The 22,254-nt window shown below is 40.8% G+C and overlaps 1 protein-coding gene across 3 annotated transcripts in view; it reads right to left on the reverse strand.

Annotated features, from left to right (window-relative positions):
- Positions 1 to 3,572: 3,572 nt before the first annotated feature.
- Positions 3,573 to 22,254, reverse strand: part of lef1 (lymphoid enhancer-binding factor 1) — a 66,534-nt gene continuing 47,852 nt past the window's right edge. Inside the window, exons 9-11 of one of the 3 annotated variants that reach the window (XM_060926477.1) lie at positions 20,466 to 20,514; positions 19,712 to 19,752; positions 3,573 to 4,908 (exon numbers count right to left, since the gene is read on the reverse strand). In XM_060926477.1, the coding sequence (XP_060782460.1) occupies positions 19,718 to 19,752; positions 20,466 to 20,514 (84 nt within the window). In that variant the 3' untranslated portion in view covers positions 3,573 to 4,908; positions 19,712 to 19,717. Of the gene's footprint in view, positions 4,909 to 19,711; positions 19,770 to 20,465; positions 20,515 to 22,254 lie in introns of all 3 variants that reach the window. The other 2 variants (XM_060926478.1, XM_060926479.1) reach the window with 2 other exon arrangements.

Raw genomic sequence — 22,254 nt, forward strand, 5'->3', positions numbered from 1 at the left:
GGGTTGAGGTCAGGGTTCTTTTTTGAGATTAAAGTTTTTCCACTCCAGCCTTGGCAAACCGCGTCTTTCCGGAGCTCACTTTGTGTTTCTCGCTTTGTGGCAACAGTTTGGGGAAGAACCTCATGTGTGGCGTTTAGGTGTCCACATACTTTTGGACACAAATGGCGCCCCAAATTTGTAATCGCCCAACTAGCTTAAGCCAAACATATGCCACACAAGTAAGTTGATTTGTTAAGCGAGCACAAAAATTTGCTTGTTGGCAAACTGAATAATCAAAACTCTTGGCAGCTGACAAGACTGGTGATAAAAATGAACAGTACGGTTTCTGACAGGATGTCAGTTTAGAGTAATCATCATCCTACATGCAAGTGTCTCTATCCATCTGCAACATTTCACTCCAGCTTAAATAAAACGGATGCATGACAGTCCTCATTACCAAAGTCCTCTTTTTTTTTTCCTCCCCATTTATAAAGCACATCCAAATGGCTCATGTGCCAAGTCTGATCTCGTTGACGGATTTATTTCACTTCCATGAAAGGTCATCCGTCTTGGAAAGTCTTCAGCAATTAAAGCTTATTAATTTAAATAGTAATGAAAAACAAACATGACTGGTACAGTTTTAAGCAGAAATATAATCCTAAATCATGTAAATGTGGCCAGAGGCTAATACGAAACACTGCACCCAAATGAGAAATAGATAATTTTAATATACAAAACACAGAGGCGCCAACAATTAATAAGAAAGTCCTAGCAGGCAGACAGAAAGAAAAGTCCCTGTCCCCCTACTAAATGTGTGCCAAGCAATAGTATGAAAACAGCGAGGCAAAAGTCTGGTGTGAATTCTTCTTAATAATAAGCAGCTTCTCTCTTTTTTCCCTGACCAAAGAGACCACAGTTCCACATATTTGTTTTCTGTTGGCTCCCAAAACCAGGGTTCGTAAATTCACAGGTCAAAGTTCACCTCGATAAAGTCAGTGTGAGGCGAAAGGAACTGCTACCAGAAACCAACGCACGTCCTTCACGTCCCACGTCCTTTTCCCTTCAGTGAACTGATTTCCTCCTGGGTAAAGTTTATTAGTGTTTGGGCTGAAGACTGAATTTAGCTGGAGTTTACTTTTTCCCATATTACCATAACAGAGGGTCAAAAATCATAAATGCTTTAATAATAAATAAATCTGAAGTAAAATAAACTTGTGCATCTGCAAATAGGATATTTACTTTATGAAATGTTCCTGTTTCCCAGTGCAGGGCTGGAGACATGGATTCATGACTAGAAACACAAGATGGAGCTACACTACAAATCACTGATTTTATTTCCTCCTTAGAGTTTTTGGAATTAACGCATGTGGATTAATCCAACATCGTGGTGCCATTTATGGAGGAAAACGCATACACTACCGTTCAAAAGTTCGGGGTCACCCAGACAATTTTGTGTTTTCCATGAAAAGTCACACTTTTATTTCCCACCATAAGTTGTAAAATGAATAGAAAATATAGTCAAGACATTTTTCTGGCCATTTTGAGCATTTAATCGACCCCACAAATGTGATGCTCCAGAAACTCAATCTGCTCAAAGGAAGGTCAGTTTTATAGCTTCTCTAAAGAGCTCAACTGTTTTCAGCTGTGCTAACATGATTGTACAAGGGTTTTCTAATCATCCATTAGCCTTCTGAGGCAATGAGCAAACACATTGTACCATTAGAACACTGGAGTGAGAGTTGCTGGAAATGGGCCTCTATACACCTATGGAGATATTGCACCAAAAACCAGACATTTGCAGCTAGAATAGTCATTTACCACATTAGCAATGTATAGAGTGGATTTCTGATTAGTTTAAAGTGATCTTCATTGAAAAGAACAGTGCTTTTCTTTCAAAAATAAGGACATTTCAAAGTGACCCCAAACTTTTGAACGGTAGTGTAAGAAAACGTACTTAAATGAGTACCAAAAGTTGAAAACCACATGGTTTTGGTATAGAATTAGCAAATACACAAAAAAAGTTTAACTAGCATCCTTAGTAATAGCATCATGACATTAGAAGGGCTTTCATATATTTGTTTACTTAAAATTTTATCTTTACTTTTAATCTATAATTCGGGTAACAGGGTCAAAATTGGGTAAAAGCATCCAAATTTTCGAAAGTGACCTCATCAGTCAGTGTCTCAAGATCAGTGAAAATAAAGGGGAAAAAAAACAGAGAGAAAATGTACTTTTCATCATCCCATAATCTTCAGGGAATACGGGTAAGTGGGTTGTACTTTCAAAGTATCTTTGAAAAATATCATTAAAATAAAGAAACAAGAACGAAAGAATGGGAAGACTTCTCTTCTTCCCATGATCTTGATGAAATTCAGATGATGCAACTTCCTGTTGAACACATGTTCAGGTAACAGGGTTGAGTGAATGTTGTAGGACGTGAACTTAATATGTAAATGTTTTCATCTATAATGGATAACTTGTGGAAAAAGCATGTTTTAAGCATGAGATGAGAGTTGGATTTGCACATTAATGCAAAAAATAAATTAGATTTGGGAATTTTATTGATTATATTTCAGGCTAAAGCGTCGTTATAATGGGCTGGGGAGCAAAATGCTGCTTCCCAAGCGCTATAGATTTTTATAAATCTGAAACATACGCATTTGTTGTTTTTGCTGCCAAGAATACTTCACTAGAGTTTAAAATGCCTTTTTACTTTACACACGCACAAATATAATATTAATGGAACACAAATAACAGCCCCATCGTATAATTCCTAAAATACTAGCCTATTTTAGTGAGAAGTAATGAAATATAAAGACACTGCACTACAAATAAACGTCATTGTACAAAACTACTTGCAGTTATATGACGGGATGCTTAACTTCAGTGCCATCATGAAGTAAAATAAAAGGATCACTCATTAAGCATGATTTAAGGTTGGGTTATCACAGGGCAAACTATTTCCTTTTTATTCATCCTGTACTAACAGTGTGACATGAGCTGGTTTTAATAACCGTCAGTTAATCTTCAGAAATATTTCAACCAGCACATCATAATGCAGGGCGGCACGGTGGTGTAGTGGTTAGCACTGTCGCCTCACAGCAAGAAGGTCTGGGTTCGAGCCCCGTGGCCGGCGAGGGCCTTTCTGTACGGAGTTTGCATGTTCTCCCCGTGTCCGCGTGGGTTTCCTCCGGGTGCTCTGGTTTCCCCCACAGTCCAAAGACATGCAGGTTAGGTTAACTGGTGACTCTAAATTGAGCGTAGGTGTGAATGAGAGTGTGAATGGTTGTCTGTGTCTATGTGTCAGCCCTGCGATGACCTGGCGACTTGTCCAGGGTGTACCCCGCCTTTCGCCCGTAGTCAGCTGGGATAGGCTCCAGCTTGCCTGTGACCCTGTAGAACAGGATAAAGCGGCTAGAGATAATGAGATGAGATGAGACATCATAATGCACCTTTGCAGTTCCTCATCTCCTTTAAAGACTTCATTCTCAGTCATATTCAAGACTGAAAATACTGAATTTTCGAGTAGCCATAGTGGTTTGCAGGTGTGAGGATCATGAATGTAGAAAAAAGGGTCAGTCAAATATGCTGATTTATTTTTTTGTCTTTTTTTGTCTTTTTTAAAAAAAAGGCATGTAGAGAAACAGTTCAAATGTGACCACTTGGAAGCGACGTGCTAAACCAAGATGACAGTGATTCAAAATGACAAAAAAAAAAACAAAAACAATAATACTAAAAAATAGAATGTAAAATCAAAATGTTACAGAAATGCTTGCATGTAATAAACATGGCAAAAAGACCATCCTATTTATCTAGCAGATAGAGCGGAAACAGAGGAACATTGCAATAAGAGAGACCGGCAAGTGCTGGGGTAAATATATATAATATATCTGCTTCATTTGTCTGTTTAGAACAATAAAATATAGGCCTCCGCGTACCCGCTCAAACACATGTCCTAACGCTGCCTGCAAAAATACCAAGAAAAGAGACAGACATTTTTCATTAAAAAGTACACGTACTGAGCATTATTTTACATCCGAGCACTGGGAGGTCATTAGTTACAGTTCTCAAATGAAAGGTAGGTCATTTCTGCAAGAAAAACAGAACAGCTTTCCTGTCGCAAAGCTTATTCTTGTATACATATACCAGTATATATATATAAAAAAAAAAGAAAAAAAAGACTTAAAATATACACCGAGAGATGCAATGAATATTTTAAATTTAAAAAGAAAAGAAAGCATTCAAAATTTAACATGAACCCATAAAAGTCAAAACTTTGATCCTTTTTTTTTTTTTTGCACCCACTGGTTGAAATATGAAAAAGTCTTGAGAGAATGTTTGCAAGTTGAAAAACGATCCGTCTGACGTCAATGCTCCTGAAAACTGGACCCTGAAATTCTACATCAGGTGTAAAGTGAGACGGTGCTCGAGATGAACTGTACATACAGAAAACAGGGGCGCCAAATAACTTAAAATAACTTAGGGACGCTTGTGAAAAGGTGTGTGATTGATTTCTTCCATCTCTGCACGCGTACGTGTGTGTGTGTGGGGGGGGGGATTTTGTGCTTCTGGATAAAAGACATCATGATCAGTGCAATAAATTGACTTTGGGGACAACAAGCTAAAAATGAATGTAAACCCCAAACAAACTGTGTGTGTGTGTGTACATATCTATGAAGGGCTAAGTGTGTATCTGTGTGTATGTATAGTAGCGGGACTAGGCAGGAAGCGATTGTCTGTGGTTTCAGTTCAGTGTCTCTACAGCAGAGGAGTGCACTCGAGAGCTGGAACCCTCCAAGAGGTCAGCGGGGGGAGTCAAGAGGTCGCAGAAGGGGTCAGAGGTCATCTAACAGGCTTCCATCTCCAAAAGGGCCCCCGCAGCTGCTGGCTTCGCTTTGCATGTAGAGGAGAAAGCAGTTCGTTTTCCTCCTGTTTGACACAAAAACATGCACTGAATGAATTCGTTGCGAGCGTCGCAAATGTCAGACGGTAGCCCGAGAGCATTAGCTCAAAATTGAGTCCGACCCGGGACAAATTAGTAACGAGCTGAATTTTTCAGAATATGTTCAGAATACCCTTAGGAATAACATACTAAAAGTCCCCGGGAATCCACCTTGTGCTCTCTGAGAAATTCAAGATGGCGTCCAAAATGGCCACCGATTGGAGATTTTTCAATATCTCGGCCAGGGATAAAACATAATATAAATGCAATTAAAATGTTAAATTATATGTTCTCTCATACAAGCAATGCAAATTCACCATTGTCACACTGTTAAAATTAAAATTAACCAAGATTACAAGGTCATTAATGTGGAAATTACATGGAATTTGATGGTTGACATGATTGACAGATTAGCTTAGTAGGCTACCTACATACATGAACATAATGTAAGACAACAATTAGACATCAATTTCCTTAATATTTAATGCATCTTTAAGCTTTGATAAAATATTAAAGGGAAATTAAATTTGAGAACTCTATCTTCTAAAACTACAATGGCAAGCTGTTTCAGTACACTTCTTCAACATTCCGGCGACTTTCATGACAAAAAGGTCTGCCTCGATAAAAGCTCTTGCTTATAAACAATGAGTAGACTTAAACACTTCTCAGTGCCTCAGTTGGAATGCTTGGACCTTTGTTGTACCATCAATGAAGTCGGGAATTTATTCAAGCTTGTTTAAGGGTGGAAAAAAATGAATCTTTGAGTTTCTAGCGCCAGTCTTTACTACTAGCAATGCCAGTGTGTTCGGACAAAAAATGACTAAACTCAGCATGACCTTTTAAAAATGACTGAACTCAGCATGACCTTTTAAAAATTTCTGAACTCGGCATGCCCTTTTAACATGCCATTTTTCATTTTACACCCTCAATTTACTTTAATTAATATTAATGAAAATAAGTGCTCCAACCCCTAGTAATTGTGTTTGTTGTTTTGTGAACAGAATAGGATGATACAGAGTGAACGAGTAACCAATGGATCCACACTATACACAAATATACTGTTATAATAATGTGTACATTATTATATAATGTTAATACACAATGTAATTAATACACACATGTTGGAATTTACTCTCCTACCCTACAAAACATATATTCTGACCTTTTAATTGCATTAATATTTTGTTTTGGGCCTGAGATATGAGCAGATCTCCATTTGGCGGCCATTTTGGACGCCATCTTGAATTTCTCAGCGGGCACAAGGGGGATTTCCGGGGACTTTTAGTATGTTATTCCTAAAGGTATTCTGAACATATTCTGAAATTTTCAGCTTGTTACTAATTTGTTCCGGGTATAACCCTATTACTCCTGGGCTACAGATACAATCTTTTAAAAAAAAAAAAAGGCAGCAAAAAGCAAGACTTTTCTCTTTTTATAAAATAAAAGCCTTTGAAACGGATAAATCTGTGAATCAAATGAAATTGCAACTCAAGTCACCACTACAGTTTTGCTCAAAGATTATGCAAACCTTTGCATCTTTAAATCATTTAATTCATATGCATTGCACAGCAGCTGGGACTGACCATGTGAAGCATGAAGGAAATCAAACTCCGAGTGTGTGATCGATTATGATCTTCAATAAATCAGCAGAGAGACGTCCAGTGATGCCTTATTTATAGACAATGCTCCCAACTGTGATGTACAAGTCGAATCAAAAGGACTGCAAAAGTTTTTTTTCCAGGTTAATTAAAATATAATTTTTCAACCAATTCAATACTGCTTCAAATATTCATGTTTACATATTTATGGACAGGTGGGGAAAGAGTATCCAGCACTCCTATTGATGTCCTCGAACCTTGAAAAGCATCAGAAAAATCGTTTGTCATGCTGAAAAAAAAAAAAAAAAAAAAAATCAGTGGAGCATTAGCCAGATTGGACTCCCATGCACTGTAAAGAAAAGAATTCAATGGGACCCATGGACTCAACTGCACATATCGACAGGCTTTTTGGACTATTTGAGAATTGCATCAAACGGAATTCCTGATCAAAGGAAGATAATGGAGGAGCAGCGCTCCCATGAGCTAAGGTAAGAGTAACAGATACAAGTCTGTTGTTTGAAAGTGTCACGCATGCACACAGTTCTTTACTGCGTATGGAAGATGGGCAGGCTCTTTTCGGAGAGAGAGAGAGAGAGAGCGCGCGCGAGAGAGAGAGATGGGCGGCAGAGACCAAAGCTTCCTGGTGCTTCTATTTACCTCCTCCGTCCCCTCTTTTCATCCCTGCACCTCAAAGCTCCCAAGCAGCCCATGCCCCCTTCCTGGAGCGCACTTTCCTTCCAGGCCACACATGAAAAGGTCTGGCTGCCCTTCCTGCCTGGGGTAGAGGGAGCAAGGGAGGGAAGGAGGGCGGTTGAGACGGCTTCGTACAGCCCACCTCAATACAAGTGCTAGGATTCAAGCTTTAGCGCAGCAGAATACCCAATACCAAGTCGCAGGAAATGAAATGCTCCTCTGTTTGAGAGCCAGCCACCTCTCACACACTCTCTCTCTCTCACTCACTCACTCATCTGCTCTTTCTTTTCTTGGCAGTGAGGAAAGGCAAGGCAAACCGAGGTAGGCTTTGAAGTGTGGGAGGTTAAGATAACTGGCACGGCCTTGGGTCCCTCAATCGGCCCGTTCACCTCCCGGGCCAAATCAAAGAGCCTGCAGCTGGAGCCGACACACCTCCCTCTCTGCTCTGCTCTCCCACACTGTGGGTTTGGGTTTCTTTCCGAAAAAAAAAAGGCGACTCTGAAAATAAGCTGACCAAAAGAATCCCACATGCAGCGTGCGGGCTTTTTGGAAAGAGAAGATCCCATGAGCTTACGAGGCCACAGCAGAGCAGAATACCTGCTCAAGCACTACTTACATACTCACGCACAAAATAATAAAAGATAAAAATCACCGAAACAACGAGAGGAAATAAAACAGATCAAAGTGTGCATGACATCACACTTTGGTTCAACTCTGGCAGGCAGGCAGGCAGGCAGGCAGCAGCGGCCTGAATAAAGTACTACAGGCTGAGCGTATGAGTGTGTGTGTGTGTGTGAGCATAATCTGGGTTGTGTTAAGTCCAGCCAAATGGAAAGCCCCCTCCCCCACCCCCTTCTTCCCTCCCGCTTCCTGTCTCTCTCCTTCTCTCCTGACGCTGTGCCAACAGCCTGGCCTTGCAATGCTCAGCTAGGCATTTGGTTTGGCAATGCCCTGTAAAGCAGCGAGTCCATAAAATCAAACGGCCGCTACGAGTGGGCCAGCGCTCGGGGGAAGCCGCAAAACACTGGGGCCCAGTAATAAAACAGCACCTGGAAGAAAACGAGATTTTGAACAAAGTACTTTGTTCTGTCAGCAGTTCATCTGGCACAGAGACAGTAACATTAAAAGGAAAAGCCCCGGCACAATTACCCCTTTATAACTCCACTGCAACCACCAAAACTAGAAATGTGTATGCATGTGTGTACACACGTGAGGCAGGGGTCTCCCTCTTTACACATTTGCAATGAGGATTCAGTTGAAAGGGAAAGAATAAGAAGCCTGTGAATGAAGGTAGAGCCTGCATGCACTGGAGTGAGGCAGGAAGACGGCCGCTTCCCCAAACCTCAAGCATGTGCTGGTGGGGGAGGATGGAGGTCAGCAGAAATAAGGAGGATGGGTGTGAGGGGGTGCGTGGTATAGAGTATCTACCCACATCTGAGGTTGTGGTGGCTGGGGGCCCTGGGGCCGACGTGGCCCTGCGCTGTCAGAACTGAGGGCCAGAGCGGCACTATCAAAGAGCGGCACAGTGACTGCTTGCCTCCACCAGCGGCAAGCTTCAAAGAGCTGCTCATAGGGGGGAGGAAAAGGGGGGGAGGGGGGAGGTTCCGCCTGCATTCACAATAGGAGCCAGATTTAGAGAAACTCCATCGCTGATCTGCGTGCACGTGTGCGCGCGCTCGCGAGAGTGAGTGAGCAAGCGAGAGAGAAACAATGAGAGAAAGAGGAAATGGAGAAGACATCACAACACACCGGGATGTCTCGACTCCTCTGATGTGCCGATAGCAGACTCAGCGTCTGAAGAAAAGTCTCTGGCCTCCACCTCTGTTTACGGTGCAGCTGTTCTTGAGTCATGTACTTACACAGGACCAATCATCAGAGTGAATCGTGACTGAATTGGATTTGAGAAATCTGATTTTATATGCGTGTTATTTGACTGGCAATGTTGCTCTTTGCATGCAGTCTTGAAATCATTATGCAAATTTTAAACATATAGTGTTTTTTTTTTTTGTTTTAAATAGTTTGTGTAGGGGTGGCACGGTGGTGTAGTGGTTAGCGCTGTCGCCTCACAGCAAGAAGGTCCGGGTTCGAGCCCCGTGGCCGGCGAGGGCCTTTCTGTGTGGAGTTTGCATGTTCTCCCCGTGGGTTTCCTCCGGGTGCTCTGGTTTCCCCCACAGTCCAAAGACATGCAGGTTAGGTTAACTGGTGACTCTAAAACAGGGGTGGGCAATTATTTTTTCCATGGGGCCACATGAGAAACAGAAAATTTTGTGGAGGGCCGGACCAAAAGGCTGAACTAAATTCTGCATAATATTAATTGTATTTCTTTATATAAAGCAGTAAATAACATTGTTTTTACAAGCTGCTAAGACTGGTAAGAGTATGGAAAAAACGAGGTTGCCTTACAAAAAAAAAAAAAAAAAAAAAGTCATTTATTCAGTCAAATTTCCCAAAACAATGGTTAACAAAATGTGAACGTTTGTACCTTTTTTTTCAGTCACATTCACCCCAAAACACAATAAAGACATCACAGTATTGTCTTTCTACTCCAAATATCAAGCAAGATACATCATATTATAATAATGATGCCCACATTTGTAGTCTAATCACCTCATTTGGTGTTTTTTATTTGTTCAGTGAGAGAAATCTAGTCTCTGTTGGTCTTTAACGAGTGCATCAGAGTCAGGTTGAATGTCTGAGGTGGAGATGCGAAGCACAGCTGACAGATGATCATCAGTCGATTCGGTGTAGGAATCAGATCTACAGATCGGCTCGGGCTCCGGCGCCTGCTGGTGACGTCACACTATGTGATTGGCTGGACCGTTTGAAGGATGACGTACAAGTTTGTGGTTGGTCTGGACAAATTACGGAAGTAGTTATCGCGGGATTAGGTTTCGTGGGATTTCATGTCATGTTCATGTCGCACGCATTGCGTTTTTGCTGAACACAACTTCAATATAAAAAGCAATGCACATTCAGTCCATGCATGAGGTAAAATTAGAAAATACGTTTATTTTGTAATTTCTAATTAACCTTACGCGGGCCGGTCAGAATGAACCAAAGGGCCGGATGCGGCCCGCGGGCCGGAAAATGCCCAGGTCTGATATAAATTGAGCGTAGGTGTGAATGTGAGTGTGAATGGTTGTCTGTGTCTATGTGTCAGCCCTGTGATGACCTGGCGACTTGTCCAGGGTGTACCCCGCCTTTCGCCCGTAGTCAGCTGGGATAGGCTCCAGCTTGCCTGCGACCCTGTAGAACAGGATAAAGCGGCTAGAGATAATGAGATGAGATGAGTAACATAAATGGAAAACTGCATGTTCTCACAACAGCACAATTTTTAACTGTCAGCATCATCCAATACCTCATATGATCAAGTCTGAACAAAATGCAATTGGTGCGTCCCTAACAGTAACATGGGCAGTATTAGAACCGGGAACGGTACTGCTGAATTCTCAGAGCTCCCATTTTTACTTAGTGGTTATGGTGAAGACTTGGGTGGAGAAAATGGTTTGTAAAGTCAGGACTGCCTGAGCAAAGTCCTTCATAACCAGGACAGGGAACGAGAAAGAGGTACCGCTGAATTATGTACAGCTCCGAGAGAGAGAGAGAGCTAAACACCTTTTGGCACTGAGGTGATGGGGAGAATGACAACGATATATGAGCTAGAGAGAGAAAGAAAGAAGGAGACTGTCAGACACAGAGCAACCCCCCACCACACACCCCCTCGCTCTCTCTCCCTCATCAAAGACTGACAGCTGACTCCTGCCCTCACATCAGACGGTGGTGAGAGAGAGAGAGGCTGAGGCTCGCACTGAAACAGCTCTTCTTTTCATTTCTCAGAGCCACCCTGTACTCCATAGCACCCCTACCTCTATAATTTTCCCACACTTCCCCCAGACACACACACACACACACACACCTTTGAAATCCCTCAACAGCCATACCCAGATTCAGGGCAAACCTTACCCAGCAGTCTGCCAGCAGCAACAAACTACTCTGGAGCTATGCTTCCCCCCCCTTGCAGCTCCATAAAATGACTCCATGTACTGATTCTGGTACTACAACCAAGACCTGGGATGAGATTCCAGGTGGCTACAAAAAGTACGACTTTTGGGGACTCGTATTAATGCCTTGAAGCACAGCCCCAGTAAACTGCTCATTAATACCATCATCACAGCACTGCTGAATTCTCAAACCTGATTGGTCGGTAGATGCTGAATAACTTTCTAGAACAGCAGCTCTGGCAAAATCACAGGTTTGTATTAATGTACTTGTTTTAATATGCAATTGCTTCTACGGTAACGGCTAATTTCACAGGGACTTCTATGGCCGTACCTCGTAATGTAATCCATGACTCATAATAAATGGATTAAAAACGTGCTGGTGGTTGAAAATCTGTCATGGTTGATATGGGGGCATTTATTGAAGGAGTCTCCAGTGTCAGCACTATTTAACCAAGCTTTCCACCATGAGAAAGAGCTTTGCAGTTTCTTGGTATCTGCACTTTTTGCCTTCCCAAATATAAGATGGATAAAAGTAAAACATAACCGTTTTTACTTAAACGTAGACTGCCTTTCAGATTTTTCAAGTGTAGGTCATAAAATGTCGGTCCTGGGATTGAGATGCTGACCTCTTCTGCTCCTCGGACCTGCCTGATCCATCCTGGTGCCCTGTGTCTGGTTGGAGTCTCATCATCGCTCCTGTGGAGGGCAGCTCCATGTAGACAGTTGGGGGTCGCGCCTGGAGGACGCTCTGGACTCTTGCAGTGGTGCTTTTGTGGCTGGGGACTGCAGTTGAGTTGCTGACTTTGGGACTACGGTTGTCATGAACAGTTTTGCGCTCGGGTTTCCGTCGGTGGGGGGTTTATAGCATCAACGAAGCAGACTTTATGTTAGGACTGTTAATGTTATAGTCATGTTGCCTGTTGTTGCCCGGATGGGGATGTGTTCCCTTTTGAGTCTGGTTCCTCTCAAGGTTTCTTCCTCATGTCGTCTGAGGGAGTTTTTCCTTGCCACCGTCGCCACAGGCTTGCTCATTGGGGATAGATTAGGGATAAAATTAGCTCATGTTTTAAGTCAATCAAATTCCGTAAAGCTGCTTTGCGACAAAGTTTATTGTTAAAAGCGCTATACAAATAAACTTGACTTAAAAAGAATTTTCCCCGACACCAAATTATTTTTATTCAGTGGACCAAAAGCTACTGAATTTGAATCACAGACTTACAAATGTTATTAACTTAAAAAAAAAATAGAACAATTAATGAATTCTCCATTATTTTTTCCTGCTTCACCATGACGCAATACAAGATACTACATGATGCATCACGTGGTGGGCTTTCCCCGTTCACGCAAGGCATTATGGGATACAAATTTGAAACAGGAGAGAACAATGGACGATGCAAATGAAACGTGAACGCGAGAAGAAAAGACATTATGTTGTGAAGGAAAGGAAACGCAGGACCAAACTAATAAATATCGGCGGTCAGCGAGCACCTCGGTGTGATCAGCTGTTTGTTTAGGGACAGAATGATGGAACAGTTAGTGCACGGTCAAAGGTAAACCTGTAGATGGCAGTAATGCAACACTGGATGCCAGCTGCCGTAAAACCCAAAAGATGAAGAAAAAGAAGACGACGAAGGTAAGCGTGTGCATGCGCACACAGATTTCCTCTGTCTGCTTGACTGCATGAAGCGAATGATTTCATGCACATTATTCGCTAGGGAATCCCCTCAAATTAATAAACTTCCCAGCCACAGAATGGCCAATTTAAAAAAAAAAAAAATGTTTTTTTTAAAGATATTACAGAAATAAACATACATCACAATGACCAAATTTCAGAGGGAACTAAATTTCACCGATTTTATGAAATCGAAAGGCTGTATACTTTTAATAGCTGGCAAACTGCTGTGGTATAAAAGGAATAAAGCACACTTCGGGACATGCTGTCGTATGCAAGTAATCAGCTTTGTGTCTGACCACATCCCAGCACACTGTCATTGATTATCTTCCTATAACACTATGTCCTGTTGTCTTTTATTCCTTACACCGCATTCCCTCACCCCTCTAAAATCACACATTGGGGAAAAAGTAAGAGCCTGGAGGCTCCTAAAAGCAGCCTGGTCAAAGACAGGCTGAGGAAGATGGATAATTGATAAAGGCAAAACAAAATTATTACTCTCGACCAGCCTAATAAGAGTTTACACACACACACACACACCTTAGCCTATCATTTTTGGGTCATGATGGAAAAATAAATAAAACCGCAACAAAATGCTTTGTATCCAGCTTCAAAGGATTATGCAGAAACTTTTGATTCACAATAGGTCCAAAAACAATAACAGCAATGTTTCTCTAAAACTAGTCAGTCATTCACTTCTAGTCTATGTAAAAAGCTTTAAAAAAAAAAAAAAAAAAAGTTTACATAAGATGCAACTTGATAAACACTGTTATAAACAGTAATGTTACTTCCTTGAAAGACAACAGGAAGGCAGATGGCAGAAAAAAAAAGACAAATAAAGTTAATTTATAAAATGTTTTTGGGAGCCGACGCTAAGCTAACCTCAATCCAGCTCTTGAGATCTGCATAAATTGAGGGCTTTCAGGGTAGCAGCAGTATTCTTGGTATTATGCATATTAGTTTAAGGCTGTCACAATGAATCAGCGAGGGTGTCCATCCCCCGTCTGCTCGGCACTGCTAATTATTGGATCAGGGATAGACGGCTTTCTCGCCGGCGGCCCCTGAGCCCGCAAAGAAGAAAAGCCGAGGAGAAAAGCGTTCCGATTTGGGTTCAGAGCGAGCCACAGGGCCGAGAATCGATCGACCATAAAACCTTTGTCTGGTGGCTTTCGTCTCGTTCGCAGAGCAGATCAGTCACATCTGCATACGTTTCTCTGCAGACACAGGGAGCAGAATAAAAGGATGCAGTGGCACTCGATATGAAAGACCGACAGAAGGCCCTCTCGCTTCGATATTGGCAGGGGTTGGTTTTACTTCCATGTCCAATTGAAAGAGGATCACTGTCTTGTTTCTAGCATTCCACACAGCCAAAAAAAAAAAAAAAAAAAGGTCCAACATGCGCAGAAACTGCGGGCAAAACCTCTCTCCATTCATGATGTTCTCCGGATTACACATGTGGGCCATGTGGGTGGAAGCGAGGATAGGGAGAGATCACAACAGGGTCTCTCACACAAGATTTGTACTCAAGATTTTTTAAATACAAACAATAAGAGCGAGCAGGACTATGGCAACTTTGTGTCTCCATAAATAAGGATTAAATGTTTAACACAGATGTGTATAGTTTTGCACTGATTTTACAGATGTCTTCTAAGAATATCAAAAACATTTTTATCCAAGGTGCCATCTATCAGTTCCGTGTAACAGTACAAGTTCCCATAACAGGCATTGAACGTGCAGTAGTATACTTTCCAACAGTGAAGAAGGAAAATGTATGACACATGCACATTTAATTAAGCAGCGTACAATTTTTACCAGAGGTGGACAGTAACGAATTACATTTACTTGAGTGCTGTACTTAAGTAGACTTTGAGGCTGTCCACACGGCAACGGATTCAGGTGAATCTGATAAAATTGTTTATCGTTTCGGCCTGGCGTCCACACGGCACCGGCGTTTTGGGTGCCCCACAACGATATTTTTTGAGAACGGGTTCCAGAGTGGAAAAATCTGGCAACGGCGCCGTTGCGAAGTCGTCTGGATGAGTAGAACGGATTTGTTTACGATGACGTCACAACCATATGACTAGAACAAGCAGCACTCTCGCTGTTTTGTATGAACCACTGCATTGCATTCACTTTTGTATACAGCTTTTCTTTTAAATAAACAAGTAACTGAACCATTTCTTGAATTTCTTTTTTTTATTGGATAAGACTGCTTTTCAAAATGTTCACACACAATATAAAAAGTTATATAAATTATATAAAAATGCTTTTCAAAATGTTCACACACAATAAGAAAATTAAGTTATATAAAACTATGCACACTAATAAAACTAATTTGTACACACAGAAGGCACGATTTCCTCGCGTAGTCGCAGCCATCTTCTTCTTGTTGTTGTGTGCTTGTTCCTGTGAGTGCTTCACACCGGGTAGAAGAAGGGGTTTATGCGCATGCGTCCTACTTCTTCTATTGTTCTGGTGTCTCCGATGGGACCGTCTTACAGCACACGTAGAGGTGTGGCATGTGTATTGCATCGTTTTCAGCAAGCGTTGCGTTGCCATATGTACCTGATATTTTACTGATCCGTTGCCCATGTGGACGTGATATTTTTTTTAATAAAATCTCGTTGCCGTTGTCGTGTGGATGTAGCCTTTGAGTATCTGTACTTTGAGGTTTTTTTTTTTTTTGGAAACTTATGACTTTAATTTCACCACATTTGAAAGACAAATATCGTACTTTTCGCTCCAGTACATTTCTGTCAAGGTCCTCGTTACTATGAAGCAGCTTTGAAAGTGGATTTTTTTCCCCCTTTTCTTTTCTTTAACGTGATTGGTTTTCTCAGTGTCACTTGCAAAAACAAACAAACAAAAATCCGTAAATCACTAGGGTCACGTCACGTCCATAGACTATAAAATCAAGTTCAGTGATTTCTCAGCATCGTTATTTAAACACAACCAGTTGATGGCAGAATGGACGGAGGTGGTTCTTCTGCAGAACACGTGCACCCATGATTCAGTTTTTTGAAAGGATTAAAGATTCATTTTGTTTTGATTGTTTGCTTTGTTTGCCTAAAACGAACCATATCGTGGCCGATAAAAACTCGCCGCCCAACCTGCGGAAGCATATTGAGGTCTGTAAACGTTTTATTCCAAGAGAAAGCTCACAATTAAGTTGTCTGTGCTTTTAGAGCAAGCGATGATGTTGCAATAGCTATGCAGTCTGGTTAGTCAAATTACTTTCTGGGGATTTGCTCACGAAGTTGCCATCGCCTTGTCCAAGACTAACGTTAACACATAGCTAGTTAACTTGGACACTGTTCGTTAGCATGGTAAAACAGAGTTACGCCAACATGAATAACGTCAACTTATCTGAAGTCCTTTCAGAAATGTGTTTTAGCATAATCTTGCCAAATAAACAGAATGTAGAAATCTGTGTTTATTCTACAGGTTCTACAAGCTAGTCAGTAAATCCAGTAGGTTGCTTCAGAGGCATTAGGTTTCGTAAGCGTTAATATGACAATGCGTTAACAGAAAATGTACTTTTAATACTTAAGCATTTTTAAAAGCAAGTACTTCAGTACTTTAAGTAAAAATTTGGCTGGACAACTTTCACTTGTATCGGAGTAACATTTGACCAGCGGGATCTGTACTTTGACTTAAGTAATGAAGTTGGGTCCTTTATCCATCTGTGATTTTTACAGAGGTGAATTACAATGAATAAGTCTTCACATTTCCTGATCCTACCCATTCTGTTTAAACTACTTTTACCTTAAGGTTTTTTTTTTTCTTCCTTTCTCTTTTTAAATGGACGGAATTGATCCCGATCTGGGAGGATGGTGCTAATTTCAGGGCCAGAAAAATGTAAACAGGAGCTGGAGACAAAAACTAGCAAGATATATTTGTATTAGAAAGGTATCTTTGAAATGATAGTTATTCCAGACCCAGAACCACTTTCAAAAATTACTAACTGCACCTTTAAACTAAGCCTGTATGTGTCTATTCGTTCTTTTTTCTTAACACGTGACAGGATGATGCACTGCATGGCCAAAAGTACACTACCGTTCAAAAGTTTGGGGTCGCCCAGACAATTTTGTGTTTTCCATGAAAAGTCACACTTTTATTTACCACCATAAGTTGTAAAATGAATAGAAAATATAGTCAAGACATTTTTCTGGCCATTTTGAGCATTTAATCGACCCCACAAATGTGATGCTCCAGAAACTCAATCTGCTCAAAGAAAGGTCAGTTTTATAGCTTCTCTAAAGAGCTCAACTGTTTTCAGCTGTGCTAACATGATTGTACAAGGGTTTTCTAATCATCCATTAGCCTTCTGAGGCAATGAGCAAACACATTGTACCATTAGAACACTGGAGTGAGAGTTGCTGGAAATGGGCCTCTATACACCTATGGAGATATTGCACCAAAAACCAGACATTTGCAGCTAGAATAGTCATTTACCACATTAGCAATGTATAGAGTGGATTTCTGATTAGTTTAAAGTGATCTTCATTGAAAAGAACAGTGCTTTTCTTTCAAAAATAAGGACATTTCAAAGTGACCCCAAACTTTTGAACGGTAGTGTACGTGGACACCTGACCATCACTTGCACGTGTGGTTCTTCCCTAAACTGTTGCCACAAAGTTGGAAGCTCACAATTGTTCACGATATCTTTGTATGCTATAGCTTTACAATTTCCCTCAACTGGACCTAAAAGGGTCAAAGCTGTTCCACCATGACAATGCCCCTGTGTACAAAGCAGCGTCCATAAAAACACTGTTTGTAAAAGGTCGGAAGGGTGGAAAGGACTTGAGTGGCCCTCGAGGCACAGAGCCCTGACCTGGTATGAACTGGGCTACACTTCAGTCCTTCTCACAAGACATCAGTGCCTGACCTTTTGTGGCCAAATGTACACAAATCCCCACAGGCACACCCCAGAACTCCATATTACTACATATGATTTTGGAATGGGATGTTCGACAAGCACATATGGGTGTGGTAATCATAATACTAATACTTTTGAGTATACAGTGCTCAGCGTAAATGAGTACACCCCCTTTGAAAAGTAACATCTCATCTCTCATCTCATTATCTCTAGCCGCTTTATCCTGTTCTACAGGGTCGCAGGCGAATATCTCAATGAACACAAACAATTTCCAAAATGTTGAAAAGGCAAAGTTTAATATAACATCTGTTTAACTTATAACGTGAAAGTAAGGTTAATAATATAACTTAGATTACACATTTTTTCAGTTTTACTCAAATTAGGGTGGTGCAAAAATGAGTACACCCCACAACAAAAACTACTACATCTAGTACTTTGTATGGCCTCCATGATTTTTAATGACAGCACCAAGTCTTCTAGGCATGCAATGAACAAGTTGGTGACATTTTGCAACATCAATCTTTTTCCATTCTCCAACGATGACCTCTTTTAGTGACTGGATGCTGGATGGAGAGTGATGCTCAACTTGTCTCTTCAGAATTCCCCAAAGAAAATAATTTCTTTACACCACAAAGGTGAAGGCTACAAGAAGATCAGCAAAGCTTTACTTATCAGTCAGAATACTGTAGCAAAAGTGGTACAAAAATTTAAGAAAGATGGAACTGCAACCATCTCACAGAGACGTCCAGGTCGTCCACAGAAGTTAACACCTCGACAGGAGCGTCTTCTGATGAAAACGGTTGAAGAAAATCAGCATGCACGTTCACTGCAATTATCTAAAGAATTAGAAAGCCAAACTGGAGTGACTATTTACCGTGACACAATACGGCGTACACTGCAGAGGAATGGCATGCATGGATACCGTCCACGAAAGAAGCCTCTCCTAAAGCCCAGGCACAAAAAAGCCCGCCTAGAGTTTGCCAGGGCCCATACTGACAAAGATGAAGACTACTGGGACTCTATACTCTGGAGTGATGAGACCAAGATAAATGTTTTTGGAACTGATGGCTTCAAAACTGTATGCTGTCGCCAAGGTGAGGAATACAAAGAAAAATGCATGGTGCCTACAGTGAAACATGGTGGTGGCAGTGTCCTTATGTGGGGCTGCATGAGTGCTGCTGGTATCAGGGAGCTGTATTTCATTGATGGCATCATGAATTCACAGATGTATTGCTCTATACTGAAAGAGAAGATGCTACCATCACTCTGTGCCCTTGGTCATTGTGCATTTTTCCAACGTGATAATGATCCTAAACACACATCTAAGGCCACTGTTGGATTTCTGAAGAAGAACAGGGTGAAAGTGATTCAGTGGCCAAGTATGTCTCCTGATCTGAACCCAATCAAACACCTATGGGGAATTCTGAAGAGACAAGCTGAGCATCACTCTCCATCCAGCATCCAGTCACTAAAAGAGGTCATTGTTGAAGAATGGAAAAAGATTGATGTTGCAAAATGTCGCCAACTTGTTCATTCCATGCCTAGAAGACTTGGTGCTGTCATTAAAAATCATGGAGGCCATACAAAGTACTAGATGTAGTAGTTTTTGTTGTGGGGTGTACTCATTTTTGCACCACCCTAATTTGAGTAAAACTGAAAAAAATGTGTAATCCAAGTTATATTATTAACCTTACTTTCATGTTATAAGTTAAACAGATGTTATATTAAACTTTGTCTTTTCAACATTTTGGAAATTGTTTGTGTTCATGGAGATATTGTTTAAAATGTTACTTTTCAAAAGGGGTGTACTCATTTACGCTCAGCACTGTATAGTGTATATACAATATGCAGTGTGGTTAGTGGAATATAAGTGCACACAAAACACACTGGTGAGGCTTTAGGATTAGTCTGTATTAAAAGACAGTTAATACAGGGAGGGCCTCTTACCATTGCTCAGATGTACGCCGTTTTCATTCTCTGTGCTGTACCTGCAGAAAATGGAAGTCTTTAACAAAAAGGGGGGGATGGCTGCTTAACATTGTACCGTCACTGTGTAGTCAAAGAATAATCTGATAAGCACTGAGTTATCTGTAAAAAAAAAAACACATTCGGTGCACGTCTTCCACACTAGCATATTACACAAGTACTACTTACTATACAAGCCTTTATACTAGACAAAAACACTGACTGCTATACACATACACAAGTAAATACAAAATCAAAAGTCATTAGTGTAGCTTTGTACAAGTCAAAAGGACAGGGCAGAGAGAGTGTGATTTAAAGTCTGAGGGAGTTGAATCTTATCAAAGAATGGACAGACTAATCCCAAAGACAGTCATGTGGAGGAAGTGACAGATAGATGGAGGAATGGAAAGCACGAGTGACGACAGGAAGTGAGTTTCTGCAGTACTAGCACAATCTCTGTACGACCTTTTTAAACTTGCATTCGTTTAAATGCTACCTAAAAGATCGAGAAGGTTCCCTGAAAACGCACTGAAGTTATAAAAAAAAAAAAAAAAAAAAAAAAAAAATCACATATTCATGGTTAAACAGCTGAGAGTAGAGCATGCAGCACTGGCAGCAGAGTCAGAAACCAGAAGTTGTACAGTACATTGGCTGAAAGAAGGGAGCCAAATGCAGAGGAGAAGGGAAAGAAGAAGAAGAAGAAAAAAAAAAGTGAAGTCAAATGGAAGGTTTTTACCTGAGGCTGATTCCTGGAGCTTCTCCCTCTTCCTTTTCTTCTTCTTTCCCTAGAAAATATCCAGAATGGGGCTTAAAAATACAACTCGAACCCTCCTGACCACTCAAGATTTCATGTTCACGCTTCAAAGACTGAATGTACGTTTCCTCTTCACCCCCTTTTATCCCTGTGTACTTTACCTGAGCCAATCTTCTGGATCTGTGAAAGTATTATAATTCAAACACATTTCACTAATCCTTCTACAAGACATTAGGAACTAATGATCAATCCAAAAGTTACACATAGGAATAAAATATCTGGTCTGCTCTAATTCCATGAATATCACTGCTCTTGAGCCAGAAGTCAGGATTGGTTGAGGATTTGTCGCTTACCCTAAATCCCCTAGCAGGGTGACTATAGGTATAGATCTCTCTGCACCATCATTTTGCGGTCCAATATGAGGCGTGCTTTGGTTGCCTGCTGTAAAAGTCTGATAATCCACTTATTCAGCAGCTAATCTGTGTATTCTAGCTGTGGCTGACAGAGCCATGAAACTCTGAGCAGTGAACGAGTGTACACGACAGCAGGGACAGGCTCATAATGCTTAGCGTGGTTAAATACAGCTGTGTGGCCGCTGTTAATGCAACCAGCCGAGTGGAAAAGTTCATTCCTGAGTATTTTTTAGTCTTGTGTGCTGCTACTAGCTTGGTGACTGGTTCAACTTAAATGTTCACATCCATCATTTCTTGAATTTCATCACTGCTTGAGTAGAATCTCTCTCACTCAACGTGAAGCATACAGTTGTGCTTGAAAGTTTGTGAACCCTTTAGAATTTTCTGTATTCCTGCATAAATTACCTAAAACATCATCAGATTTTCACACAAGTCCTAGAAGTAGATAAAAGAGAACCCAGTTAAACAAATGAGACAAAAATATTATACTTGGGGGGCGTCGTGGCTCAGGTGGCTAAGGCGCCATACCATAAATCCGGGGACCCGGGTTCGATTCCGACCCGAGGTCATTTCCCGATCCCTCCCCGTCTCACGTTCATTTCCTGTCTCTACACTGTCCTATCCAATAAAGGTGAAAAAAGCCCCCCAAAAAAATCTTTAAAAAAAAAAAAAAAAAAAAAATTATATATATATATATATATATATATATATATATATATATATATATATATATTATACTTGGTCATAGGGCTGGGCGATATGGCCTTTTATTAATACCGCGATATTTTTAGGTCATGCCACGATACATGATATACGTATATCTCAATATTTTGCCTTAGCCTTGAATTAACACTTTGATGTAGGGCTGTGCGATATGGGAAAAAATGAATATCCCGATACATTTTCTCCATTTCACGATATACCTCTCGATATATTTAAATCTCCTCTAAAGGACCCCATGAAATCTAACTTTTACTCTTTACTGTTTTCACTACAATCCCTGCAGATTAAATAACATTCTTGGTTAACTTTACAGGTGGTTTTCAACAACACATTTTAAATTTTCATGTTAGTGATTAATCACAATTGAGTTGAAATAAGACTATTTTTATTCAACAAAGACGTGGCACAAACTGCAAAAACAATCTTGAAAATTGCAACAAAGGGGCAACACAATACAGAGCTGCTCAGAGCTCAAACCAATAAAGTGCAAGCTCAACACTGAGAAAGACATTTAGCTTAAATAAGAAAAGTGCTCATTCATTAAATTATTTTAAAAAATAGATCTCCAAGCTATTAACCTGACTACTGAGAACCACTGGAACATTCACAATAGAGAGAGAGATTGAGGGAGAGAA

Source organism: Neoarius graeffei, chromosome 7 (genome assembly GCF_027579695.1).
Source record: "Neoarius graeffei isolate fNeoGra1 chromosome 7, fNeoGra1.pri, whole genome shotgun sequence".
Classification (NCBI taxonomy): Eukaryota; Metazoa; Chordata; class Actinopteri; order Siluriformes; family Ariidae; genus Neoarius; species Neoarius graeffei.